At 42.6% G+C, this 22,668-nt stretch overlaps 3 protein-coding genes and 1 long non-coding RNA gene across 8 annotated transcripts; 3 read left to right on the forward strand and 1 right to left on the reverse strand.

The window, feature by feature from the left end:
• Window positions 1–534: 534 nt before the first annotated feature.
• Window positions 535–4,808, forward strand: LOC105417110 (cell surface A33 antigen). Its single transcript, XM_011608765.2, has 7 exons — window positions 535–705; window positions 932–1,098; window positions 1,711–1,924; window positions 2,038–2,202; window positions 2,284–2,400; window positions 3,328–3,451; window positions 3,607–4,808. Exons 1-7 carry the CDS (start codon window positions 648–650, stop codon window positions 4,214–4,216), a joined length of 1,455 nt encoding a protein of 484 aa, XP_011607067.1. The 5' UTR covers window positions 535–647; the 3' UTR covers window positions 4,217–4,808.
• A 1,161-nt stretch (window positions 4,809–5,969) lies between these two features.
• LOC101073346 (immunoglobulin-like domain-containing receptor 2) lies at window positions 5,970–16,663 on the forward strand. Of its 5 annotated transcripts, none has more exons than XM_011608115.2 (10): window positions 5,970–6,127; window positions 8,768–9,097; window positions 9,760–9,879; window positions 12,103–12,159; window positions 12,754–12,900; window positions 12,974–13,135; window positions 13,341–13,454; window positions 13,794–13,992; window positions 14,330–14,984; window positions 16,366–16,663. In XM_011608115.2, the coding sequence occupies exons 1-10, from the start codon at window positions 6,088–6,090 to the stop codon at window positions 16,531–16,533; spliced, it is 1,992 nt and encodes a 663-aa protein (XP_011606417.2). In that variant the 5' UTR covers window positions 5,970–6,087; the 3' UTR covers window positions 16,534–16,663. The 5 variants fall into 5 exon arrangements, with proteins under 5 accessions (XP_011606417.2, XP_011606428.1, XP_011606424.2 ...); XM_011608126.2 differs by lacking the exon at window positions 16,366–16,663 and adding an exon at window positions 15,453–16,186; XM_011608122.2 differs by lacking the exon at window positions 13,341–13,454 and having other exon boundaries at window positions 13,791–13,992.
• Window positions 6,227–7,067, reverse strand: LOC115251187 (uncharacterized). Its single transcript, XR_003889734.1, has 2 exons — window positions 6,978–7,067; window positions 6,227–6,886 (listed from the first exon to the last, which is right to left on the reverse strand). It is a non-coding gene; the product is annotated as an uncharacterized lncRNA (long non-coding RNA).
• A 171-nt stretch (window positions 16,664–16,834) lies between the features above and the next one.
• Window positions 16,835–22,168, forward strand: LOC101073118 (immunoglobulin-like domain-containing receptor 1). The gene is made up of 8 exons (XM_003961783.3): window positions 16,835–17,110; window positions 18,463–18,633; window positions 19,029–19,178; window positions 19,311–19,430; window positions 19,503–19,649; window positions 19,754–19,879; window positions 20,066–20,946; window positions 21,367–22,168. The coding sequence occupies exons 1-8, from the start codon at window positions 17,074–17,076 to the stop codon at window positions 21,403–21,405; spliced, it is 1,671 nt and encodes a 556-aa protein (XP_003961832.2). The 5' UTR covers window positions 16,835–17,073; the 3' UTR covers window positions 21,406–22,168.
• The last annotated feature ends 500 nt before the right edge of the window (window positions 22,169–22,668 follow it).

A 22,668-nucleotide genomic window follows, 5' to 3' on the forward strand; every position in this document is an offset into this window, starting at 1 on the left:
CACTGTATGGAGATGCTAAAAATCTTAACTGTTACATTGGCAAATAGTCAAAAATGGATTGAAATTGTAAGTCCTTTAACACTTTCTACACTTTCTAATAATTGTAAACCTGATAAGAATTCCTTTTGTCAGTAATAACAGTCAGCAGCAGTATTACAAATAATCATGAGCTGTAGTTCATGTAATAGTAATAAAGTCAGCATTATCATCAGTCTAATACTGTACTGTTTTCTAATGTAAATTTGAAAGTGGATATCTATATATAGTACAAGAGAAAGGTCTCATGTTTGTTTGATAGGAAGTTATGCAAAATAAAGTTCTGCCTTCTCTGTCTCCGCCCCGTATTTTCAGAACAATTTTTCCGATTTTATAAATTATACAGTTAAAACAGTAAACGAGTTTCCACATCATTTACATTTTCCGCTGTCTGTATTTTTTTTAAATGTTACATTTATAACTAACAGAGTACGGTAGTTAATGAAAGTAAACCATGTATTGGTTCTTCACTGTCATGTGACCTCAAGCTATTGACTAATGATCTGTCAACCTTTCCATTTCTTGGGAGTTCACGTTAGAGGTCGGACGAGCTCTTGGACCTGAAATTTCAGAATCTGATTATTTTAAAGGTTGGATATTCAATTTCAGCAATGTTGACACAGATGCAGCTGACGTGGAGAACATCGGGCCTGTTTTTGATTCTCACAGGTTGGTTTTTGTTTAATATTGAGCTTTTTCCTACAAAACTGCCACACCTTTCTGCGGTAGTGATCCGAGTTAATCATTGACCCAGTGCCTGGCTAAGCAGGGCAACACCTTACTCTGTTAAAGCCATTTATTCACTTTAAAACTGTTTTTCATCACATTATATTTGGAGGATTGGTGTCAACACTTGATTGACTGACATGTTTTTCATGATGTTTTGCTTTTTCAGTACTTCCCTGCTGCAGATGTTTGCAGGTTTCTATTCCGCAGCAGGTTTATAGGGTAGCAAATGGAGAAGATATTTCCATGATCTGCTCCTTCATTCCAGCCAGACCAGTCTCCGACACATTTATCCTCAAATGGGAGGCCTACCCCGACAATCCTGATGATAGTGTGGTGAGGCCAAATAAATGCAACTAGGTTCATCGTCGTAAAACATTCAATGAAGGTCTTACACAGGGAAATGAGTCAAGTGTACGAAAAGCATTTTTCCCTCAGCCAGAGGCTTCAGGTTACGAAACCCTGCAGCCACTTAATATTAAACGTATATGACCTAATTAGATTGTATCTCAAATGGAACAACAGTTTGCTTTCTGTGAGGTGGTTTCCTGTGCAATAAAAAGTTTCAGTTTAGAGTACAATAAATTCCTTGTGCACAGTAATTGTGACCTTTGTCCAATCAATGAGTCAGAAGATCAAATGGTATTAAGTACGCCATACAGCAGCACCTTGTCCTTGCTATTATATTGTCATTATTGTTATTAGTTATTTACAATATACCAATTTTTAATCACAAAATACTTGAAAACTAACCCCTTTCATCTCTCCTCATTAATTTTGTATTTTGTCTTTTAGTCAGACAAAGGTAACAAATATGGCTGTAAAATTATAAATAAATTGTACTACACCTAAATATTCTTTCCAGACACAAGAACTTTGCATATGCAGAGCTCCTGTCAGGTGATCTCACTGAATGAACATAACATATGCTTGTATGTATTTTTGTAGAAAACTGTGGGAACATATTTCTTAAAGAACCGAGTGGACATCGCTCCTACTTATGAAGGCAGAGCCTTCCTGGAAGTTGACATGGACAAAAAAGAAAGCACACTTCGTTTAACAAAGGTCACCATGGAGGACAGCCGGCGCTTCCAGTGTAGTGTCACCATTCCCAATGATGATGAAGGAGTCACTGCAGCTTCTACCTCCCTTTTGGTCTTGGGTAAGAATGAATGACTGTGGAATAATTGCTGTATGTAAAGCTTCATATATGTTGTTGCAGTCCTTTGGTCTTAATAGCAAAGTTATATAAAAAAAACAATTATTTGGTTGTAGTGCCACCCTCCCCACCAGTCTGCACCATTCAGGGACAGACTGAGTACTGGCAAAATATCACCATCACCTGCAAGTCTGAGGAAGGATCTCCAGAACCTGTCACTGAATGGAAGACCTTCAGTGTTGAAAATGCTCCCAGGCCATTCCCACCAAAGACAACTCAAAGTATACACACATCAGTTTGTTAGATGGATTATTACAAAAAAGGCATCTCAACATCATTTCCTTATTGTCTTTACTTTGCAGAGGATGGAGTGTTATCTCTCTTCAACATTTCAAGAGAAACATCGGGGTTCTTTGTTTGTACATCAACAAATGAAATAGGCTCCAACAATTGCAACCTCACTTTAGCTGTGGTCCCTGGTAAGTGTGTGATGTACCTGGTACATGACTGACCTACATGACTCACCTTTTGATAAACCCACAAATACTTTCACTCAATCCTTCAATTTGTCTTTAGACCAGGAACTTGGCAGTATTTTTCATATGGAGTGCCAGTTTTAACTTTACTGGATGGAATCCAGGTTATTACTAGAAGGTAAAGAGATAATAACAACAGACTCAAAAGGTAGTTCTGGTGTAACAAAAGATGTGCATGCAGGCATCTCCAGGAACGTTTCTTTTCAACTTTATACAACAAATTAACCACGTACAGTAGGTTACAATAACAAAAAATAATATCATAATTGCACGAGACAGTTTGAGATTTGGTGTTATTGTTGCAGGTCAGCTACTGACACAGATTTATAACTTAGTCTTTACTCAACCACAGTCTGAGTTCTTCACCTCCATTACATGAATTTGCCTGTGTATCTAAGCCTTTCATCAGATGTATCCATTTCATTTGTTTGATTGTAAAAAAGAAATCCAAATAGGCAGTTCAGTGTACTCTGACACATACAATATTGGAGCGATGTAGATGTCGGACACGGATCTGAATTTACGAAATGCGAGCGACTCTTGGTCAACATTTATCAGGAACATGGTGACAGTCACTGGCGTGCCAATGAGGTTTTAGACCTCATAATGCAGGTTAAACACATACACATTGTGTGTCGCTGCTGCACAATAACTTCTAAGATTCAAAACACATCTTTCAACTCCAAGTTTGGCAGCAACTTCTTTGAATTTTCACTTCCATAAACACCAAACTGCAACAGACATCATGGGCTTCCACTGTGCATCAGTCTGTTATAGGTCATGTTCTTTTTAATAATGTTGGAAGGTTTGTGTATGTGAAAGTCTTTTGAGAGTTGTGAGCAGGTCTTGTCTTTTCTTCTTTCTCTCCAGCAAGCATGAATATTGCATCAACTGTCGGAATAATTGGAGGAGTACTTGCAGGTATTGTGGTCCTTGCCATTATTATATGCTGTTGCTGCAGAAGAAGAGGCAAAAACCAAAAGGATGCTGAAGGGTAAGTGTATTTTCCTTAAACTGTTATTCGTTAGAAACAATATTATTCCTCTAATTGTAGCGGCTCAATCGGACTAAATTTGATGTTTAAAAAACACAACTTAAAACTCTCAATGTTTCATTGTTTCACTTGTGTTTGGCCTCTTTGTCTGCTAGCTCTCCAGAAACTGTATATTATGACGGAGATGCTCCTGAAGCTGGAGAGGTCTTTTCGGACAAGAAACCGAACAAAGAGTTAAAGCAATTAAACCAGAATGAAGCAAAAACAGGACCCAGTTCTGAGGATAATGAAGACAGAGACAGTGAAGCTGGCTCTCAGCGTTATCAGCAAGATCGCAGTCGTGGTAGTCGGGATCACCTCGATGATCGACAGGAACGTTATGGTGGGAGTAGGGATCGTCTGGATGACCAACGTGATCGTTATGGAGGCAGTCGAGATCGTCTTGATGACCAACGTGATCGTTATGGAGGCAGTCGAGATCGTCTTGATGACCGACGCGATCGTTATGGAGGCAGTAGGGATCGCCTCGACGACCCACGTGAACGTTATGGTGGCAGCAGGGATCGTCTCGACGACCCACGTGAACGTTATGGAGGCAGTAGGGATCGTCTCGACGACCCACGTGAAGGTTATGGTGGCAGCAGGGATCGTCTCGATGAACGACGTGATCGCTCTGGTGGAAGCCGCGATCGCCTTGATGACAGTGATCAATATCGCCGTGGTTATGGTCACAATGACGACAATGGAGGTCATTATAGAAACTAAGAAAAACAAACAAATGTTACTAAATTGGAAGGGTTTACAATTATGCAGGAAATCTCATTAAAAATAGGGGCACTTTCGAAATGTGTAACATCTTTTCATAAGAACGGGCAGCATGAGAGCACTGAAGTAAAGCCAAAGGTTTTCATTACCCTCTGGAAGTTGTGTGTTGTTTATATTTGTCACCACTTCTAGTACAAAAACAAAAGTGAAACTCTTTCTTTTGAAATATTGCTTTTGATTTCTGTTATTTTCATTAGAACTAAGATTGAAAATTTTCTTTATTCAGAACAGTTTTGGATTACTTATGCTATGAATAGAAACTAGATAAAATGTAATGATTGAAGGCTGGGCGACAGACAGACAGACAGACAGACTGACTGACTGACTGACTGACTGACTGACTGGCTGACTGACTGACTGACTGACTGACTCTTTTTATATGTGTGTAAATCCAACTCTGTGTAAAGGTGTCTACATTGTCATTGTATTTGGTTATTTCAGTTTTAGTTTTTTATTTGGCTTTTTGATTAATCACAAATGTAATCAGTGTGCTTCATAAATGCAAGCATAATAAAGCAAATCTCTGACCTAAGGCAGTTTTCCTGAGACTAATTACATATAGATTATGGTTGCATTTTAGCAGCAGAAACAACAACAAAAACAACAACAAGAGTTTACATATATATAGTACCATTCACATAATCCAACTATACTTTCCAAACAAAAGACACAAAAGAAAAAGAAATGGTTGGTGGAATGGTTGAGGCAGACTGAGGAGAACAGATTTTGACTTAAACATCTCTTAAATATGATAGTAGATAAGTAGAGGCAGTGTGGATGTCTGCAGGTAGACATTTTAGAGGGATGGGGCTACTGGATGGTCAATCTCCAGACTTTCAGAGGCTGGTCCAAGTGACAGCAGGCCATTGTCAGAGTTTCCCAGGATGAGGTGTATTGGGTGAAAAATGCTGGAGAAATACCATGGAATGCGAGCGGCTTCGGAGGATTTGGGCAATACGAATTTAAAGGTACTTTGAATGGAAGTCAGTGGACGTGGATGAGGGTTTGAGTGATGTGCAGTGTTCAGTGAATCATTGTCCATGAAATCCTTCATATTTTTCACATTTTGCATATTTTTGGGGGAAATGGAGCCCTTTTCAAGGCTCCAGGGAGTAGAGATTCTGCTGCAAAATTAAGTAAGGCTTTGACGATTTGTTCTCTGTTTGAAGTCAAAATTGCATCCTTTAAAAGAGGCATGTTAATTAATCTGTATGTTTTCTCACTCTTAAAGCCCTGCCTGTAATGTTGATTACAGTGATCCCATGAACATCTGGATGCATTCGAACATTACAAAACAATGCAATTATGAAAATCGAGCTCATAAATATTTCAGATGTTCATTTTTTTGCTGTGTTTGTTTATTATAAACTTTATTTTAACCTAAGCACAAGCCAGAAGTATGGATTGATTTGCCACTTCTACCGTGTGAAGTTGCTACCGTAATTTAGTTGCAATAAAATTCCTCGCGGCGGTCCTCGAGCCACTCGTCGGCGTCTCTACCTTAACACCGTGAAGAGCTCTAAAGTCTGCACAGTATCCTCTGCTGCTACACTTTTTGCCATTCACTAAACTTCGCCTTTTAGTGATGATCTCGAAATAGCTACTCAACACTGGCAGTTTATGATGAACGGCAGACTCGACTTGGGAAGTGTCCGAGCCCAGTCCCTGGGGAGACCCCCCCATCCGTGTGTAGTGGTACAGTCCCGTTAGCCGCTCTGAGTCCCGTTAGCAATAGCAACAGTTAACATAGCGGACCAGCGCAATCAGCAACATGCGGATAAACTGCACTTCAACATAAAACTGACTGGATAATGAACTTTTACCGACTGGCTCTTTTACTGGGAGCATCAGGTACGTCGTCTTCCTCAACGTTGATTTTTGTTCTTTTCTTCAAATGGGTCGTCATTCATTACTATCACAGCGCAACAGGTTCAAACTGTGGAAACTTGCTTAGTGGCACTTGTTTCAGACTTTCTCCGTGTCCCACTCAAAAAAGGGCTTTATTTTGGTTTTAGTTTACATAACATTGTTATACATCTTTCCCCCCAGGGAGTCCATTTTTTACTATTTACTATTTTTTGTAATATATTTTCTTTATGGGGTTAGTTCACCCCACATCTTTGCTAAATGTAGTTCTTGGGTAGACTAAAATTATGCAGTAATTTATAAAATATTTTAAAATTTGTAGCCAGACATTTAACATCTTTGATCTGCGGATAAAAAACAAACAAAAGTTTAGCCAATAAAATTATGTTATAACTCCATATATTCTCATTATTCTCATTGCCTATAAGATGACGTGACTTTATGAGACAGAAACAAAGTATTTACATATCACAGCCTTTCTGAGTTGATGTTGCAACCCTTTATCAGGAAAGGAGCCTGTATTCAGCCTTTTGTTGGGAGTCATGAGTCAAAATGAAAGAATGCGCAATGGAGTGGAAGCAGGAAATGTCTCAGCTTTGGGGAGGAAAGGTCTGGCTGTGTGCAGGAAACCTGCAGCCTCCAGCAGCAGAGCTTTGTCCTGGAACACATCCGTGATCACGCACTGACAGAATCCACTTGAGACGAGGCCTGCAGCGTGCATGCAGGTGGAAGCCGCTCATTAGCCTACAGTGTGTGAGACAGTGTAATCACCCTTTAACAATAGGTAAATTCGCTTTGAAGGTGTAATAACACACCCAGCAGTCGGTGCGCTCACCTCAGACTGATGGCATTCATGGAGTAACGGTTTCCTTCAAAACTCTGGCACTGAATTGGTCTGTTCACACCCAGACGGAGGAGGACAGATGCTCCCATTGGCTGGAAGTCTGTGTCACCCCCCCCCCCCCCCCTCCTCAAGCGGGGGCAGCGGAGGAGTGATTCTCAGCAAGGTCTTAACAATGGACCGCTCCATTAAAAAAAGAAACAAAGACCAGAGCAAACATCTCTCGTGGGAGGAATTTAGGAACTTGTTTTAGCTGCTTTTGTCCTTGTTCCACTAATCTTAGCCACTATGATTGTTTTTAAATGTGTAGATAAAGTGTAACTTTTATCAGGAGAATAACCTCATTAGGCTTATTTTAGGGGGCAGCCAGGAAGGATTGAGCAACATGGGAGGATTTGCCAATTTGTTTTTGATAAGTGTAAAGAAAAATTTTACATTAAAAAAGGCCCTTTGTATCCCCCCTAAAATGCATCTACACAGACTAAATTAGGCAAATGCGTGTTCATAAACACAGATAAAAGTGCTGCCTGTTTTGTGCTCCAGTTTAAAAATAGGACTAGATTGTCTGGAGAATCGGGCATCTGATGAATTCAACTATCTTTGCTAGTTGAATTCTCATTAAGGTTGTGTTGAAAACAGCGAAAAGCCAAGAACTCACTACATTTTTTACATTAATGTTGTTTAAAGAGCATCTCTGTTCCACAAACACACCACATTCTTGTGCCTGGTACAGTAATTTAACTCCCTGATGAGTCTGCATTTTTTTGTATCTTTTACCCTCCATTTTAGATAAGTGCTGTGAGCGGTCTTTAGGAGAGGCAGACTGTTGGACTTGCTTTTGTTCTGATTTCCTCTTTTCTGGGAAATGTTTACAGTGAGTTCCTGCCCCACCTAGTCTTCATATGACTACCAGTGAGTCCTCATTCCCCCCTCTGTGATGATAACCCCCTGCTTATCCACCGGCAGCACCGGCACCAACCCCCAAAACGCACTGGAATTTAACCTTACCGACCCCTTTCCTGAGCAACACCCCCCCCCCCCCCAACACAGATCAACTTTGTTTCTGTTTCAGCTCTTATTGCTTTTTATTGTGCAAAATGTCTCCCAAATGTTCTGCATTCCTTTTATCTGCACAGGTGAAGAGCAGTTGAAATGCTGTATACACATGATTTTCCTATCTTTAAATGGTTTTGGTTGACATTAAACTGGACTAACAATGAGCCAGTCAGGCAGCATTTTGACACAAAATAACGTTTGCAAAAAAAAACAAGTAACATGAAATATCATAAAATATCAGGAGGATTCCGGCATAGTGGATTAAATCCAGGGATTCACATCTGTTTCCAACTTCATATCGTTGAGGGTTCTGTTTGTTTATACATGTTGATACAAGAATTCACTTCTTTTATAACACTTTGTTTATAACTTTACATGATTGATGATTGGTTCATGTCTATCTATCTATCTACCTACCTACCTACCTACCTACCTATCTATCTATCTATCTATCTATCTATCTATCTATCTATCTATCTATCTATCTATCTATCTATCTATCTATCTATCTATCTACCTACCTACCTACCTACCTACCTACCTACCTACCTACCTACCTACCTACCTACCTACCTACCTATCTATCTATCTATCTATCTATCTATCTATCTATCTATCTATCTATCTATCTATCTATCTATCTATCTATCTATCTAAATTTGATGTCAAAGCTGTCTCTTGTTGAAGTGAAGTTCTAAAATCCCCATCTCCTGTTTTCTCTCTGTCAGTGTGCATGTGCAATGGCGTGCATGTCACCGTGCGGGAGAAGCAGCGGTACGCCATGCTTTTCCAGTCCGTGGTCCTTCCATGCCAGTACCAGACGGCGTCCTCTCAAGCGGCGGTGGTACAGTGGTGGTACAAGTCCTACTGTCGAGACCGCACCAAAGAGTCCTTCACCCTGCCTGAGACTCTGGCCATCCAGACCTCAGAACTGGGCGCCACGTCCCACCTGGAGTGCTCTGACACCAGCCGCACAGTACGGGTCGTGGCCTCCGCACAGGGGGCCTCCTTGACATTGGCCGAGCACTACAAAGGCAGAGACATCACCATCATAAACAGTAAAGTCCTCTTTATTAATATCAACATTTTAAATTAAAACAACAGCTGATGTGGCTGGTTGACCACTGCCCTCAGGACTGTAGTTTGTGTGTTCTGCTCCCAAAATAAACCCCCTTTGTCTTTGTCTCATACTGGAGAACACAATTGCATCCTTTGGCTTTCACCTCTATTCATGTAGGCCCTGTTAAATTTCAGCCCTTATCAGAAGAAAACAGCTGCATCTTACACAAAAGTGTCTGTGGAGGTATCATATCTAACAATGTCCATCTGTGTGTGACTGGATAAATAGATCTGTGAGCAATTCTGGCTAAAACAGTGTAAAACCACTGTTAGCCAGCTGATAAAACCTGTGTCAGTATCTCCTGCTGACATTTTGGCCTTGTGAATCTGAGCTTTTTTGTGTAAAAATCAGATTTAGGCATGAACATTAAGAATTTGAAACACAAGTATTTGCTATTTGTCAACATCACATGTCTGGTTTGAGTTCTAATCTTGTTTTTAAAATGTTCACTTTGGCATTTCCTTAATAGGAGACTTTGCGCTGCTTTAAGATGTTTGTTATGTTCTGTCACATTTATTAAAGATAAAGTAAGAATGGTTTTCATAACCGAGCCTGGGAAACACGCAAAACGCATGTCACTGTGTCTCTTGTGGCTGATAGAGGCTGACCTGCGGATCGGGGAGCTGCAGTGGGGCGACAGCGGCGTGTACTTCTGTAAGGTCGTCATTGCCGACGATCTCGAGGGAAAGAATGAGGCCCAACTGGAGTTACTGGTGCTCGGTAAGTGTTCCTTTCATTACCGCCATTATGTAGCGTCTCGACAGCTTGATGGTAATGAGCTTGCTTGTTTGTTTGGCACAGCTACAGTTCATTCTATATGGTAATATTTTAGGCTTTACAAAGCTTTGTTGCTTTACATTCCACAGGGTCTTTACAACAGTGTCTGTGGTGATGATGAAATAATGTGAAGGGTCAGCACTCACTTCACTTCACCTCTTGAGTCACTAAATCTCATTGTGAGGTTTTAATACCATGCGTACATCTGGACAGCTGCTCGTTTGTGTTGGGCAGCTTGTATTTGTGGCTGCTTAATCATTAACAAGTTTCCTCAGTGATACAGTGAAAACTCGCAGTGCCAAAGGTCATATTCATCAGCACCGGCGAATGAAAGAAGCACATGCAGAGTGGAGCGGATAAAAAAGACAGATCTTGAGTCGGGGACCATGGCAACATGCTTTTTTAGAGGACACTGAAGCATGTTAAGAGTTGCTGCTGGGAAAGACATGGAGAGGGATAAAGGAAGAGGGCTTAAGCTCTCATAACAAAGCTATCCAAAATGCTTTTTTCCCTTTAGTTTGACTGACCTGATGTGCTTGTAGTATTAAAGGCTGCTCATTCACACAGCCCTCCTCCACTGAGCACTAATCTGCTTATAATCAGCTCGCAGAAAGAGGGGGTGGATTAAACGCATGAGAATAACAGGACTACATTTAAATATTTTACAGCTTTACATTGTTTCTATCCAGGATTATATATAAAGGTATATCAGTAAATACAGATTTGCTTAAGTCTGCACACTGAGATGGACATGTACAATATGTATCATTTTAGAACCGCAATCTTTTCCATATTTTCCCAAGTTTCACAACATTTTATGACGTTCATTAAGATCTATGAAGAAATTGTAACAGAAACAATCTTAAGAGAACTAATCAGCAGAACAGCACATCTCCCTAATCTCTGATCTAATTTTTCTTCTTGGTTCACTCCCTTTTGTCTTGCACAATTTTCTCAAGCACTCCTCCCTGTTCGTTCCTCCAGCTTTCACTGCCTCGCTCCCTCTGAGGCCTGCAAAGCTCCTCAGGGCTCTCAGATTACTCAGTGTTTACTGAGCTTCACGGCATGTAGATCGTTTTCCAAGCCAGGAATCATTGCATTTTTTTTTATCAGCTAGAAATTGTATCCTGTTATTTTTCTCTTGCCTCCTGGTTAACGGTTAAATCCATCAGTCACAGTCAGTTGCTATTTAATCACTGCACTCACACAGAGCGGACAGTGGCTGCACGCTGCTGTCAGCCTTTGACCCCCCACAAACCCTCAGGAAAACACCTGCAGGTATTAACCACAGCACAGTTGTTACAGTCCTTTAATTTTTTATCACACTGCGCTGTGAATTTTCTCGTTTCTCTGTTTTTGACCCATTTATCTCTCATGAAGCACAAAAGAGGAGCTGTTTGCCAGTCATACAACTCTGACCTTTTTAATGAGCTCCCATGGCAAACTAACCCAGAATGGTTGTGCTCCACTTTCCCCAAACCTTCTCTTTGTCTTCACATGCTGCCTCTCCTGGCACTGCTCAGCATCTTTGTGCTTATGCATGTAGCATGCGTGTACTTTGGCATGTGCTATTCCTAATCTGTCCTGCAGACAAACAAGGGTGAGGTGCACTTTATTAGTGAACTGTAGCTAAAATTAAACTCAGAGCAGGATCACTCAGCTCCAATTTCCATGTTTATGTGCCTTTTGGAACAGCTATCAAGACACTCTAATGTAGCCGAATGTTCCACATACAACCACACAGTCCTGAGATGGACACAGTACAGCTTTTGGCACCACACAGCACCTTATTTAGCTACAAAATGATCAGATTTAGAATATTTGCATGATTACAGTGACCGTGTTTGATTAAGACAGTGTTCATTTTAAATGATTTAGACATAGGGACCATATTCACAGTTACTATAGCAGAAGTCATTGAAGAAGAAGCAATCTTCCCTGCCCACCCCACACAGCCCTGCTGCTATCATAGTAAATCAAACATATTTAAAAACACAGTACCTATTAATGTCAGCATAAACTAGGGTTGTTAGGTTGTGTTCATTCCTGATTTAAAATGCGCATGACCATATTAATCACCCGCTCTCCAACCCAATGCTCTAACTTTGAACTCCCGCCTTCTGCTTCCTCTGCCGGCCTTCACCTGTGCTCTCCCTCTCTCTGCAGGCAGGACAGGTCAGCAGGACGATCTCCTACCTGAGTTTGATGTGGAGATCATGCCAGGTATGGCCTCCCTCACTGTCTCACTGCTTTAAGCCTGCCTTTTGCATGCTGTTTCAGTATTACTGACCAATCCAAACTCTTTGACTAACAAATGTGCATGAGGGAAACTTACAGCCTATTGACTGACACTTAGATATCTGGCTTCTATTCCTGTCAAACAAGGAGAATAAACTGTGCAAAACAATTTCAAACCACCAAGAGTTTCAAACCACCTCCAAGCTGACGGCAATTACGTGTTGCTGTAATGACAGATCATCCAGTAGATTGGGATTCTCGGCACACCCTGAGGAAGTGTGTCATTATGGTCTGGAGGCTTAAAGATGTGACCACAGATCAGGGTGACCTCAGGACTAGTTTGTATCTGATGTTTGTTTTCTGGTGCTCTGTGATCTCTGATTTTTCACCGCAGCATTTTTCTTGTTAATATTGTTTTTTGGTAATCATCATGATCACATCCCTGACAAATGAGATCAGTGAGGATATGAGGTCTGGCTTGTTATTTGTTATAAATGTCATTTTACTGATACCTCATTCTGTTGTAGCAAAAATGAATTAATTGTACCATGCAATTGTGTGTTTCTTTTTTACTTCCAGAGTGGGCGTTTGTGGCATCTGTAGTCCTGGGCAGCTTCTTGTTCCTGTTACTGTTGGGGATCTGCTGGTGCCAGTGTTGCCCTCACTCCTGCTGCTGCTACGTGCGCTGCTGCTGCTGTCCCGACACCTGCTGCTGTCCCCGACACTGTCAGTAGAGTCTGGATGTGTTCTCTCACTAATGACCCAACAGTCATGGTCATGGTCTTGTTCTCCTTTTTAGTGTATGAGGCAGGGAAGATGGCCAAACGTGGACCACCTGCTCAGGTTCCTGTCTATCCTTACTACATTCCTGGCGTTCCTGCTGTGGTCCCGCTTGCCCCTTCATCTCACGTAGAGCCGAAGATAACATCTATTCCTTCTGTGGAGACCAACCTGGCGGGAGGTGAGCGACATTAAAGCGGTTTTGTTTTGGACTAACCGTCATCTCGCCCATCGTTATTCATCTTCAATTCTGTCTCTAACCCCTGACACTTATGTCCATGTGTAAAACTTAAAAAACATGAATATGGCCACTGGGCATTCTCTCGTGCGTCCTTGCATGGTTATGTGTCTGTGTGTGCTGCATGATTGTGTGTCAACATCCACAGTGCGCAATGGCTACAGACTGAAAGCTGCTCCACAGCAAGCCTCAGCGAATATTCGGTACTACATAGAGAAGGAGCTGAGTCAGTTTCCTTCTGTCAAGATGGCTTCACTCAAACGTAAGCCTGCACAGATCGGGCCAGTTCCATTTGTCTGTGTGGCTGTGCATTATTGTCCATGATTTGTCTCTGTGATGCATGTTTTACCTAACTGAACTAGCATTAGCTTCCATCCAATCTGTTATATGTGCTTAACATCTACTAAATTGTCTCTAAATCGTTTTAGAGAGTAGTTTACGAAGATGATAGAGGTCTGGAGTCAGCTCTCCTCAGTGCTGACTAAGTGCTATATTCTCCTCGGAGCAGACAGTAGCTAATTTACCGTCTGTTTAACGCTGTCAGAAGATTTAATCCGCGCATCGCGTCACGGTGCATTAACTTTTGTGTCTGCGTCAGCAGCCAGTAGTATGTCGGAACTGAGCTCCCTTCACGATGGAGGGAACACAGACTTCAGACACACCTATCAGACAGTCCAGATGAAGGCACTCCCACCCATCGCAGACCTGGACGACCTGTCACTGAGAGCAGCTCCGCCCAGACAGAGTCACAGGCTCAGACGAGACAGGGGCAACCACTCAGACGATGAGCTGGACAGAAGGTATAATGACAGTCATTGAATACATGTAGTGCTTGCTTATGTGTTATTAAGAGGGATAATATGTCAAACAGCAAATTTAGTTCTGGAGTGTAACTGAATCCAAGAGGACCTTTAGTGTTTTTTCTTTGGAAACGTGTCAATGACTGTGATCCCAACATGGTGCTGCATGCATGAGGGGCCCCTCACCTCCGTTCTTTTCAACAGTAGAGATTTAGGGGACAACTACGTTCACAGAAAAGGTCTATCTTTGATCGGAGTTGCTGAAACACATCAGCAATTGGATAAAATTCTTGGTTTTATATGAATTTCACGATTTCTCTGTTTTGTCTCAATGTAGGTGGAACTCCCGTTCTGAGCACCTAGACAGGAAAACACTGAGCAGAAGAGGGCGCACAGGCTCTCTGGATGAACTGGAAGATTTTGCCTGCTCCTTTAGTTCCCGAGGACGGCGGGCTCTGTCCCGGGGCTATGAGCGGGATTACAGCCCTCCTAGGCGCTCCTTCAGAGATGAGGTTGATGAGTGGAGCCGCCGCAGCCCCTCACCTTTACCACAGAAGAGAAGGGACACGTGGGACAGCGACCGTCACTGGCAGCCATCCCACAGTCGAGAATATGACGGCACCTTCCTCAACAGTGCACTGGAGCACAAGGCCAGGGCCCGAGGGGGTGAGCGAGGTGCCCCCAGACTGGACGAGGATAGTGACACTCCCTCAAAAGGCAGCTCCAGAGGAAAGGGCAGTTACTACAGCCGGTCACCTAGCAACCGTCCAGAAGAGGAGGACCCCTTACCTCCGTACTCTGAGTGGGAAGCAGAGCGGCACTACAGAGCTGAAGCCAATACAGAGCGATACCGCACTGTAGACGCTCCCAGGTCAGGGCGTTACAGGACCACAGAGTCCCACATGAGGCCTTTCTCGTACACTCGACCTCCTCAGGGGGCATCACACACACTGCAAGGGGGCAGAGAAGAGAGGGACAGAAATCGAAACCTGGTGAGTTACTTGTAGCAGGCGCACAGACTTTGCTGTTTTACATTGAAGGCCTATAAATACTGAAGCAACAAGCTGGCTATATTCGTACCGTCTGAAAAGACCAAACTGATGTTGAATAAACTATAAAAATATGATTTTTTTTCCTATTAACCATTCATTCATTCATAGATGAATTCACACTTGTATTTTCTTGCAACATGGCAAATGTAGAGCTTTTTCTTTTCATGTAATTTTCTATACAGCATTATTACAATACAGCAATTTTAGCTCACTTTGACACTGAACTCATTTATAACTTTAATTTGAACCTGCACATGCTTGTCGATGCGTTAAAGTGGGCTTATTAAATATGATTGTCACATAAAAATCAGTCATTTCTCCTCACGTGGCTTCTCGCTGCATGTTCACTGCACGGCTCTCTGCATGCCGAGTCTCTAACGTGTGGCTGTTGCTGTATCTCTTGAACAGAGCACAGCGCTGAGCAGAGACTCTCTGATAGTGTGACAAGGTTTGCCTGCCTGCATCTGCACAGCACTGCCAGTCACCTCACTAACCGTCCTGCTGCTGGGGCGGCTGCAACGTTGTCCCATCACCCTCGTGAAGGTCAGCTCATCTCACTGAAATTGCTGTTGTGGAGAAAGGCTAAGGACTAATGTACACAAACGTGTGGTTTTTTAATGTATGTATAATGTATTTTTAGTCTTGTTGTGTGGGATGGATGAATTAAATGATTTTTTCTTACCAATGTCTGAATGGCACTATAGTGCAGCCAAGGTTCATTTTAAGTGTCTTTATTGTGAATTCTTTACTCTGTGTAAGTACTGTACCATGATTCCATTTATTGCACTGCTTAAATACTTTTTGAATAAAGATTTTTTGTTAATCTCTGCTGTTTTAAATGGAATAGATTGCATGTTTTAAATTCTGAGCTGTGTTAATTTGCTGTTTTATGGCATAAGAAAATGACAGGGAGAAACACAAGGTGACGTTTTTATTATTTATTGGAATGCATCAAATTGAATTCTTTTGAGTGTCATGATGTTTTTCTTTTAGATTACGTCACGGAATGTGTAATATTTAAAACAAATTTTTTTTGTAGTTATTAAACTATTTATAACACCACAGATGTGCTGCAATGGTCATGTGGAAACTCTGAGGTGTTTGGCGACATCTGGTGGGAACAAAGGCCCCAGGCCTTAAACCTCCATCCTTAAAAACTCCTAAAGACCAAAAAGAAAGTGTTTAAAAACTCCTCAACACTGCAGCTGTGTGAGAATAGTCGCTACCGTTCAGCAGATCCCAGCTGGTTTCCCACCCCCAGCATCGTGCCCTGATCCCCGAGTGTCCAGAGAGAACATTAACATGTACCGTGTGTCTCCAGACCCTGGTGAGGGAAGAGTGGACGAAGCCACTCATCCTGCGGTTCACACAGCAGCTTTTCATCCATTTTCATCAGGATTTCAAGCACCCTCCAGGGCAGCACTCCAGTCGGGCTGTTTTGTGTCAACAGCTCAGTGGGGGCAGGATCAGCCACCGGGAATCACCCTAAAGCTGAACTTTACACCGAAACTATTGCCAACAAACATATTACAGTGTGACAGGAAGTGACCTACTTTTACTTCATCCAGCTTCAGATTTACTCCTAAAGGAAAATTAAATAAAGATTATCCCGCACCCAACTTTTTATGGGAGTTGCTCGTTTCTTTTCTCAAACTATATTTGTTTTAGAAGCATATTAATATTTAAATGTTCAGTTCTAACGAGTCCCGATTTTGTTCATCGCCCTTGTTGCACCTGCTGAAGTGGGCGGGGCCAATGATGTCACCACCGAGGCGGAGGGGTGTGGGGGAGGTGATTCGCCTCCGGCACAGGGAGAGCGTGTGGGAAAGTTGTTGCTCGGCGGCGCTCCTTCGAAAATAAACATCACCAGGCTAACATGGCGATATAAGGAAGACGTGGGATGCAGAGCAGTGGTTACGTCTCGTCTTTGTCCGAAACTTCAGATCTTTCGGTGGACTTTGAGGCGCCCGCGGGATAAAAAAGAAATAAGAAAGCTTCCGCGGAAGGATAAAGAGCGACGAGGGGAAACATGATACTGGCGGCGCTTCTGTTGCTTCTACCGACAGGTGAGGCCGGAGAGGCCTTTAAACACAGTATCTTGCCGTGTGGTTCACTTTTTTGATAAAAGTTTCTAAAAAAAAAAAGTTTCTAGTTAGTGTGATTATAAGATGGAATTCGTGAAGTAAATAGTTGAGAAAACAATTGTAAGGAAGAAACGTTTGTGCAGGTTAATTATCGACAGGTGTAAACAGGGCAAGGCCGAATGGAGTCACGTGATGCCCTTGTTAGAATTGAAAGAACGTAAAGATTAAGTTCATGTGTTTCTTACAGCGTGTAGAAAAATCTGTTTATTAAGTTACCTATTGAACTAAAACAACCGAAAATAAGATCCCAACTTAAAATTATAGACCGTAAATAAAAATGTAGCAGTGCGACTAATGCATTAACCTGGACGCTTTCTACTTAATTCCACGATTAGGTTTCGTAGTCTGCCATAATGCCTTATAAACAAACGCCATTGTTGCTGCACAATGTGTTCACAGTTATTCTGCAGAACTAATTCAGAACACGGTGAATAAGTGCTCAAAAAGCTGCCGAACGAGAGGGGGAGAACAATATTTCCATCATTTCCGAGTCACTCGTGAAAAATACTGAACATGTGCAATACATGTTGGAGTTTGGCAGTTCTGCAACAGAAATACCAATCGATTTTCTGATACTTTGCTCACTGTCCCGCCCCCATCTCTCTCACACTCGCGCACACACAAACGGGCAGAAACAGTCAATATCAGATGCAAACGCGTAATCTGTGTTAAATTCTAAGAGTCACTGTGCACCCAGTCCCAAATCACTAAACCTTTCACTGAGCTACTTCACAAAGTCAGAATGCTGCCTTTAAGAGTTTAATAAGTCAGTCAACACATGCAACAACAGCATGCAGAGAGATCTCTGCCCAATGTAACAAACATGTCCCTTTTATAATGCTTAGCAACTACGCCTTTCTCTCAGTACTTTTCCATCTACTTACTTCATCGTCACAAGGTTAGCATGAAAAACTGTAGCATTTTGAAGGTTGCTGACTCGCACATCATCATCATTTTCTTTGTTCTACAACTCGAGACACCTCGTGCACCTGCACAAGCATCATCAAATGAACTTGCTTGGCCTTACTGGTTTAAATGATCTATGCTAAACAAAAAATAATTTCTTTTACAGCTCTAATAGATGTTTCTCCATCAGCACATCTTGGCTGTCAACAGCTTGCTTGATTGACAGTTATTAGCATGGTAATAACTGCTGCTGTTTAACAGACTGGCAGTAAACTGTTAACCAGTCTGATCAGATTCTCCGTCCCGCCTGCTGCTGTTTTCACCTTCACTGTTCTGTCTGATCTCGTCGTTTTTCTGGTGTGTTCCAGAGCTGCTGTCAATCCAGGTCATCGTTCCAGAGACGGAGAGGAGCACGACTCTGTTCGCCTCCGTCATCCTGCGCTGTGACTACTCCACTTCAGCCAATCCTCAGGATGTCCTGGTCTCCTGGAAGTTCAAGTCCTTTTGTAAAGACCCAGTGTTGGAGTATTACTCCACAGGTGAGGCTGCAGCTGAAGGGGCAATAAGCTCATGTGTCTGAAGTGTGTGATGGGGGCGTGTTAGAGCTGCCGGGGAGGTACGAGGCACTTTGACCTTTTTCTTTATTCTTCTTATATTTCATGATGTGTTGGCAGGCTGTTTTTTTTGTTTGGTTTTTTTAAGGCCGATATCTCTCTAATCGTGCATACATCATTTGTGCGTTCTCCACAGTGGTATTTCTTTAAAGACGTCTGGTTTAGGACATAATGCAGCTCGTGAGCTTGTTAAAAGCAGGCACAGCAACATGAATGATTGTTGTTGTTTTTTTTATAGTTATTTCATCAGTAGTTACACAATGGTGGCTTAGATGCTGCAGCTTGAAGTGTCATAACACAACTGTTTTGTGTTCTTGAAGCCTATCAAGCGGCTCTGCAGCTTGGTCAGGATCCTGCCAACGACTGCCCCGACCGCCAACGCACAATCCGCACAGTCATCCAGAAGAGGGGCATCAATGAGCCCACCCTGGGCCCTGAGTACAGAGAGCGCAAGATCACCATTCAGAACAGTACGCTCGAGCATTTCATTCAATTCATTGTCTGCTTTAAAGTCAAAAAGTTTTCTCTAAAATCATCCGCATTGATCCAGATTAATGTAACGAGTAACATTAGTTTAAGCAGTGCCTGGTGTGTGTCCGCAGAGGCTGACCTGGTCATCACTGAGGTGATGTGGTGGGATAATGGAATGTATTTCTGCACCATTGATGCTGCTGGTGACACATCGGGGGACTCTGATCGGGAGGTCAAGCTCATTGTGTACCGTAAGTCTGGAGATACGGTGCTGTCGTCAGCAACGTCACATGCGAGCGTGAGAATGTTGCTGTGTGTTGCAGACTGGCTGACGGTGCTGTTGATCATCCTGGGTGCTCTCCTGCTCATCATGCTCCTTTGCATCTGCTGCTGTCAGTGCTGCCCACAGAAGTGCTGCTGCTACGTGCGCTGCCCCTGCTGCCCGCAGACGTGTTGCTGCCCAGAGAAAGGTAGCTGACGCTTCTAGATGACCCGTACCAGGACATAACCTCTTACACTTACCTTAACAGAGTTTATTTTAAAGCGCAAATCCATGTTTTGTCTGTGATTTTAGCTGTGATGGAGCACAGGATGCTGAAGGAAGCCCGGAAGGCCATGGTTCCTTGGATGAATGGGCAGCCCATTTATGCTCCCATCAGTAGCAATGCCTCCACACAGGGCGTCCCCATACTACATTCAGGTAATTTTGATGTTTTCTTTTATGCTTTGCTGCATCGGTCCTAGTGTGTGATTGTTAGCATGTCATGACGTAAAGAACATGTAAACAAAGCATTTATATTATTTATGCTGTCCCCTAGTGGCGGAAAACATCACTGCACGTTAAATCTATTTCTTAGTTCCATGTTGAATCTTTTCTCCCCTCTAGGTTCATTCACAGACTATCCTGTCAAACAAAACTTTGCCATGGCTCCCATGCAGCTGTCACCCATTCCCCTGCAGCAGCAGCCCCCTCCTCCACACCATATGACTGGCAGCGTACAACATAACAATCATAGAAACGGCCACATGTTGGACTATCTGGAGAATCAGGTGAGGGAGCTGGATATGGGACCACTTCAGGCAGCTCCTCACAGTGCACAGCACATGTTACCATTACAGCCACAGGTCCAGCGACAGCCAGGTCCCACAGCCGTTCCATACATGCCCGGACCCCCCAGCATGCTGTCAGCCCTTGATGAGTTTGGTGTACGAGGGATGGAGAGGAGGGTGATCACTCTGCCTCCGATTGTTAAGCGTGTGCCTAGTTTCTCCTCAGGCAGGGGGCCTGCTGGTGGAGACAGAGCCAGAGGGGGGCCTCCGTTATCCAGCCAGTCCAGTGGAAGTACAAGCCGCTCTGCTGGAGGTCTCCCCAACAGTCGAGGCTACAGAGATGCCTCCCCCCCTCCCAGGCGGGGAATCCTGCGCGATTACAACAATGAGTCAGAGTGGGAGAAAAGGCGAGGGAGAACGCCACAGAGGGAGTTGTGGAACGAGAGCGGGGGGTCAGACAGAAGGAGAGGAGGTGGGTCAGGACTCCGCTCCAGAAGTCGAGATGACCTGATGGAGGAGCTGCACTCTCGGAGGCCCAAAAGAGAAAGGAGCTTCTCCCCACCGCGCCGTCGTAAGGAGCCCTGGAGTTCAGATGACGAGGAAGCTGGAAGGAAATGGAACAAAGGCAAGGATTGGGTAGAGAAGCCTCCCAGTTACTTCTCCATCGAAAACCAGCGTGGGCGCAGTAACAACCGGAAGAAGTACCACCAGTTTTCAGTAAGACTCCCATCGACGCTGACCTGCCCCCTCACATGAAGCTCTGATATTACTGTCATCTCAAGAATGCTGATTATTTTGAATAATATTGAGCCTCATTCATTGAGGGGACAGCAGGACTTTTATAGGTGAACCATCCCTTTTGGCAGCCTGTAGCTAAAGAGAGGGCTATTTTGACCTTTGATTACTGAACAAGCAGACGTTAATCAGGTTCTGGCCCAGCCGCAGCACGTTCCCTAACAAACACACCCCTGCTCTGTCTGGATCCAAGCACGGCCTCAAATCTTCACGCTGCTGGTGTGAGCGTAGGCGGCTAATGTTGGTCACTATCTGCCTGTTATCACTGTGGCAGAATGACTACACGCATGAAATCATCACATTTGCTTCCGTAACCTCAGCTCTGGTTCTTTTCCCTTGTAGGATCGGAGCTCCCGCAGCAGCAACAGCGTAGTCATCTGAAGCATTTCTGTCTGCTGACCTTTGCCCGGCTGTTTCCAGAATGGTGAAAATTAAGAAAAACCACTGGTCCTTAACCTGTTCAACTGACATACAGAGTTCTGTCAAAATACAGTAGTGAAATGTACTGTACGTTTACTATTTATGCACTGTTGGTTGGTAAAAGAAAATCTTTTTAAGCTTGAGGCTTTAATGTTCAGATAATCTGGAGTGTGTTCTACCTGATCTTTTTTTGGAGAGCGCTACGATGGGACTGTTGTTCCAGCTGTTCTCAGTCTGAGGAGGTTCTCAGTGGCTTGTTTTAGCTTCAGATGTTATGATAGTGCGAGGTTTTGTGGATTATGTTGTGAATATTTTATGTGCTTGAATATACGGCTATTCCCACGTCAGCAGATCCACCGGGGTTCTGTTGATCTCATCAGCACGTTTGGGTCACCGCTCAACAGGATCAACATCTGTAACATCTGTAACTGGACTTGATACATGCTGGATTGATACTCTAAGAATCACAATACTGCTACCTTTGCTGCCAAAAATGCTGTGACAAACATGTTCTTTCTTTTGAAGCTTTTATTATTTTTAATTACTTTTTGTCTTAATTTAGTGTTTATCCTATTGCTCAGTGTGTAGTTAAGTTCTTACTGGGCTGAAGAGTACCAGGATTATTTTTTTGTTAGCTTTTTCCACAAGTAATTATGGATGTGTGATTTATTGTATTTTTAAAAAAATACATTTTAGGAAAGATGTTTTATGTCTTTAATTTTAATGGGTGTTTTTTTTTAATGAACATAATTGAAACTCAGCCTTCCAGTGATAATATCCAAGTGTCAATTTATTGAAACACGGATGCTGGGGGTGTTCTCCTTTCTTAGATATCTTACACCAGATATAATCGAGGCATTAGATATCTAATGTGATGTAGAATCTAACATGAGACTATTAAGTTGATTAAACAACTGTAGATGAAGAAAAACAATGAAGCTCTGTGATTAAGATTTAGATTAAGATGTACTTTATTCATTCCCATAGGGAAATTGAATTGTAGTAGCAACCTATAGAAAGTATAGAAACAGAATAAATAAATACAAATAAGATTAGAACGTTATAAGCATATATAAGCATATAATATATACATAATATATATTATAAGCATATATACATAAATATAGAACAAAATAGAAATAAAATTACAACATAAACATTGCTGATGAAAGTATTTAAATAGTTAGAGGTTAAATGGTCATTTAAGTGTACAAACAAATGTGT

This window comes from Takifugu rubripes, chromosome 1 (assembly GCF_901000725.2).
Source record: "Takifugu rubripes chromosome 1, fTakRub1.2, whole genome shotgun sequence".
Taxonomy (NCBI): domain Eukaryota; kingdom Metazoa; phylum Chordata; class Actinopteri; order Tetraodontiformes; family Tetraodontidae; genus Takifugu; species Takifugu rubripes.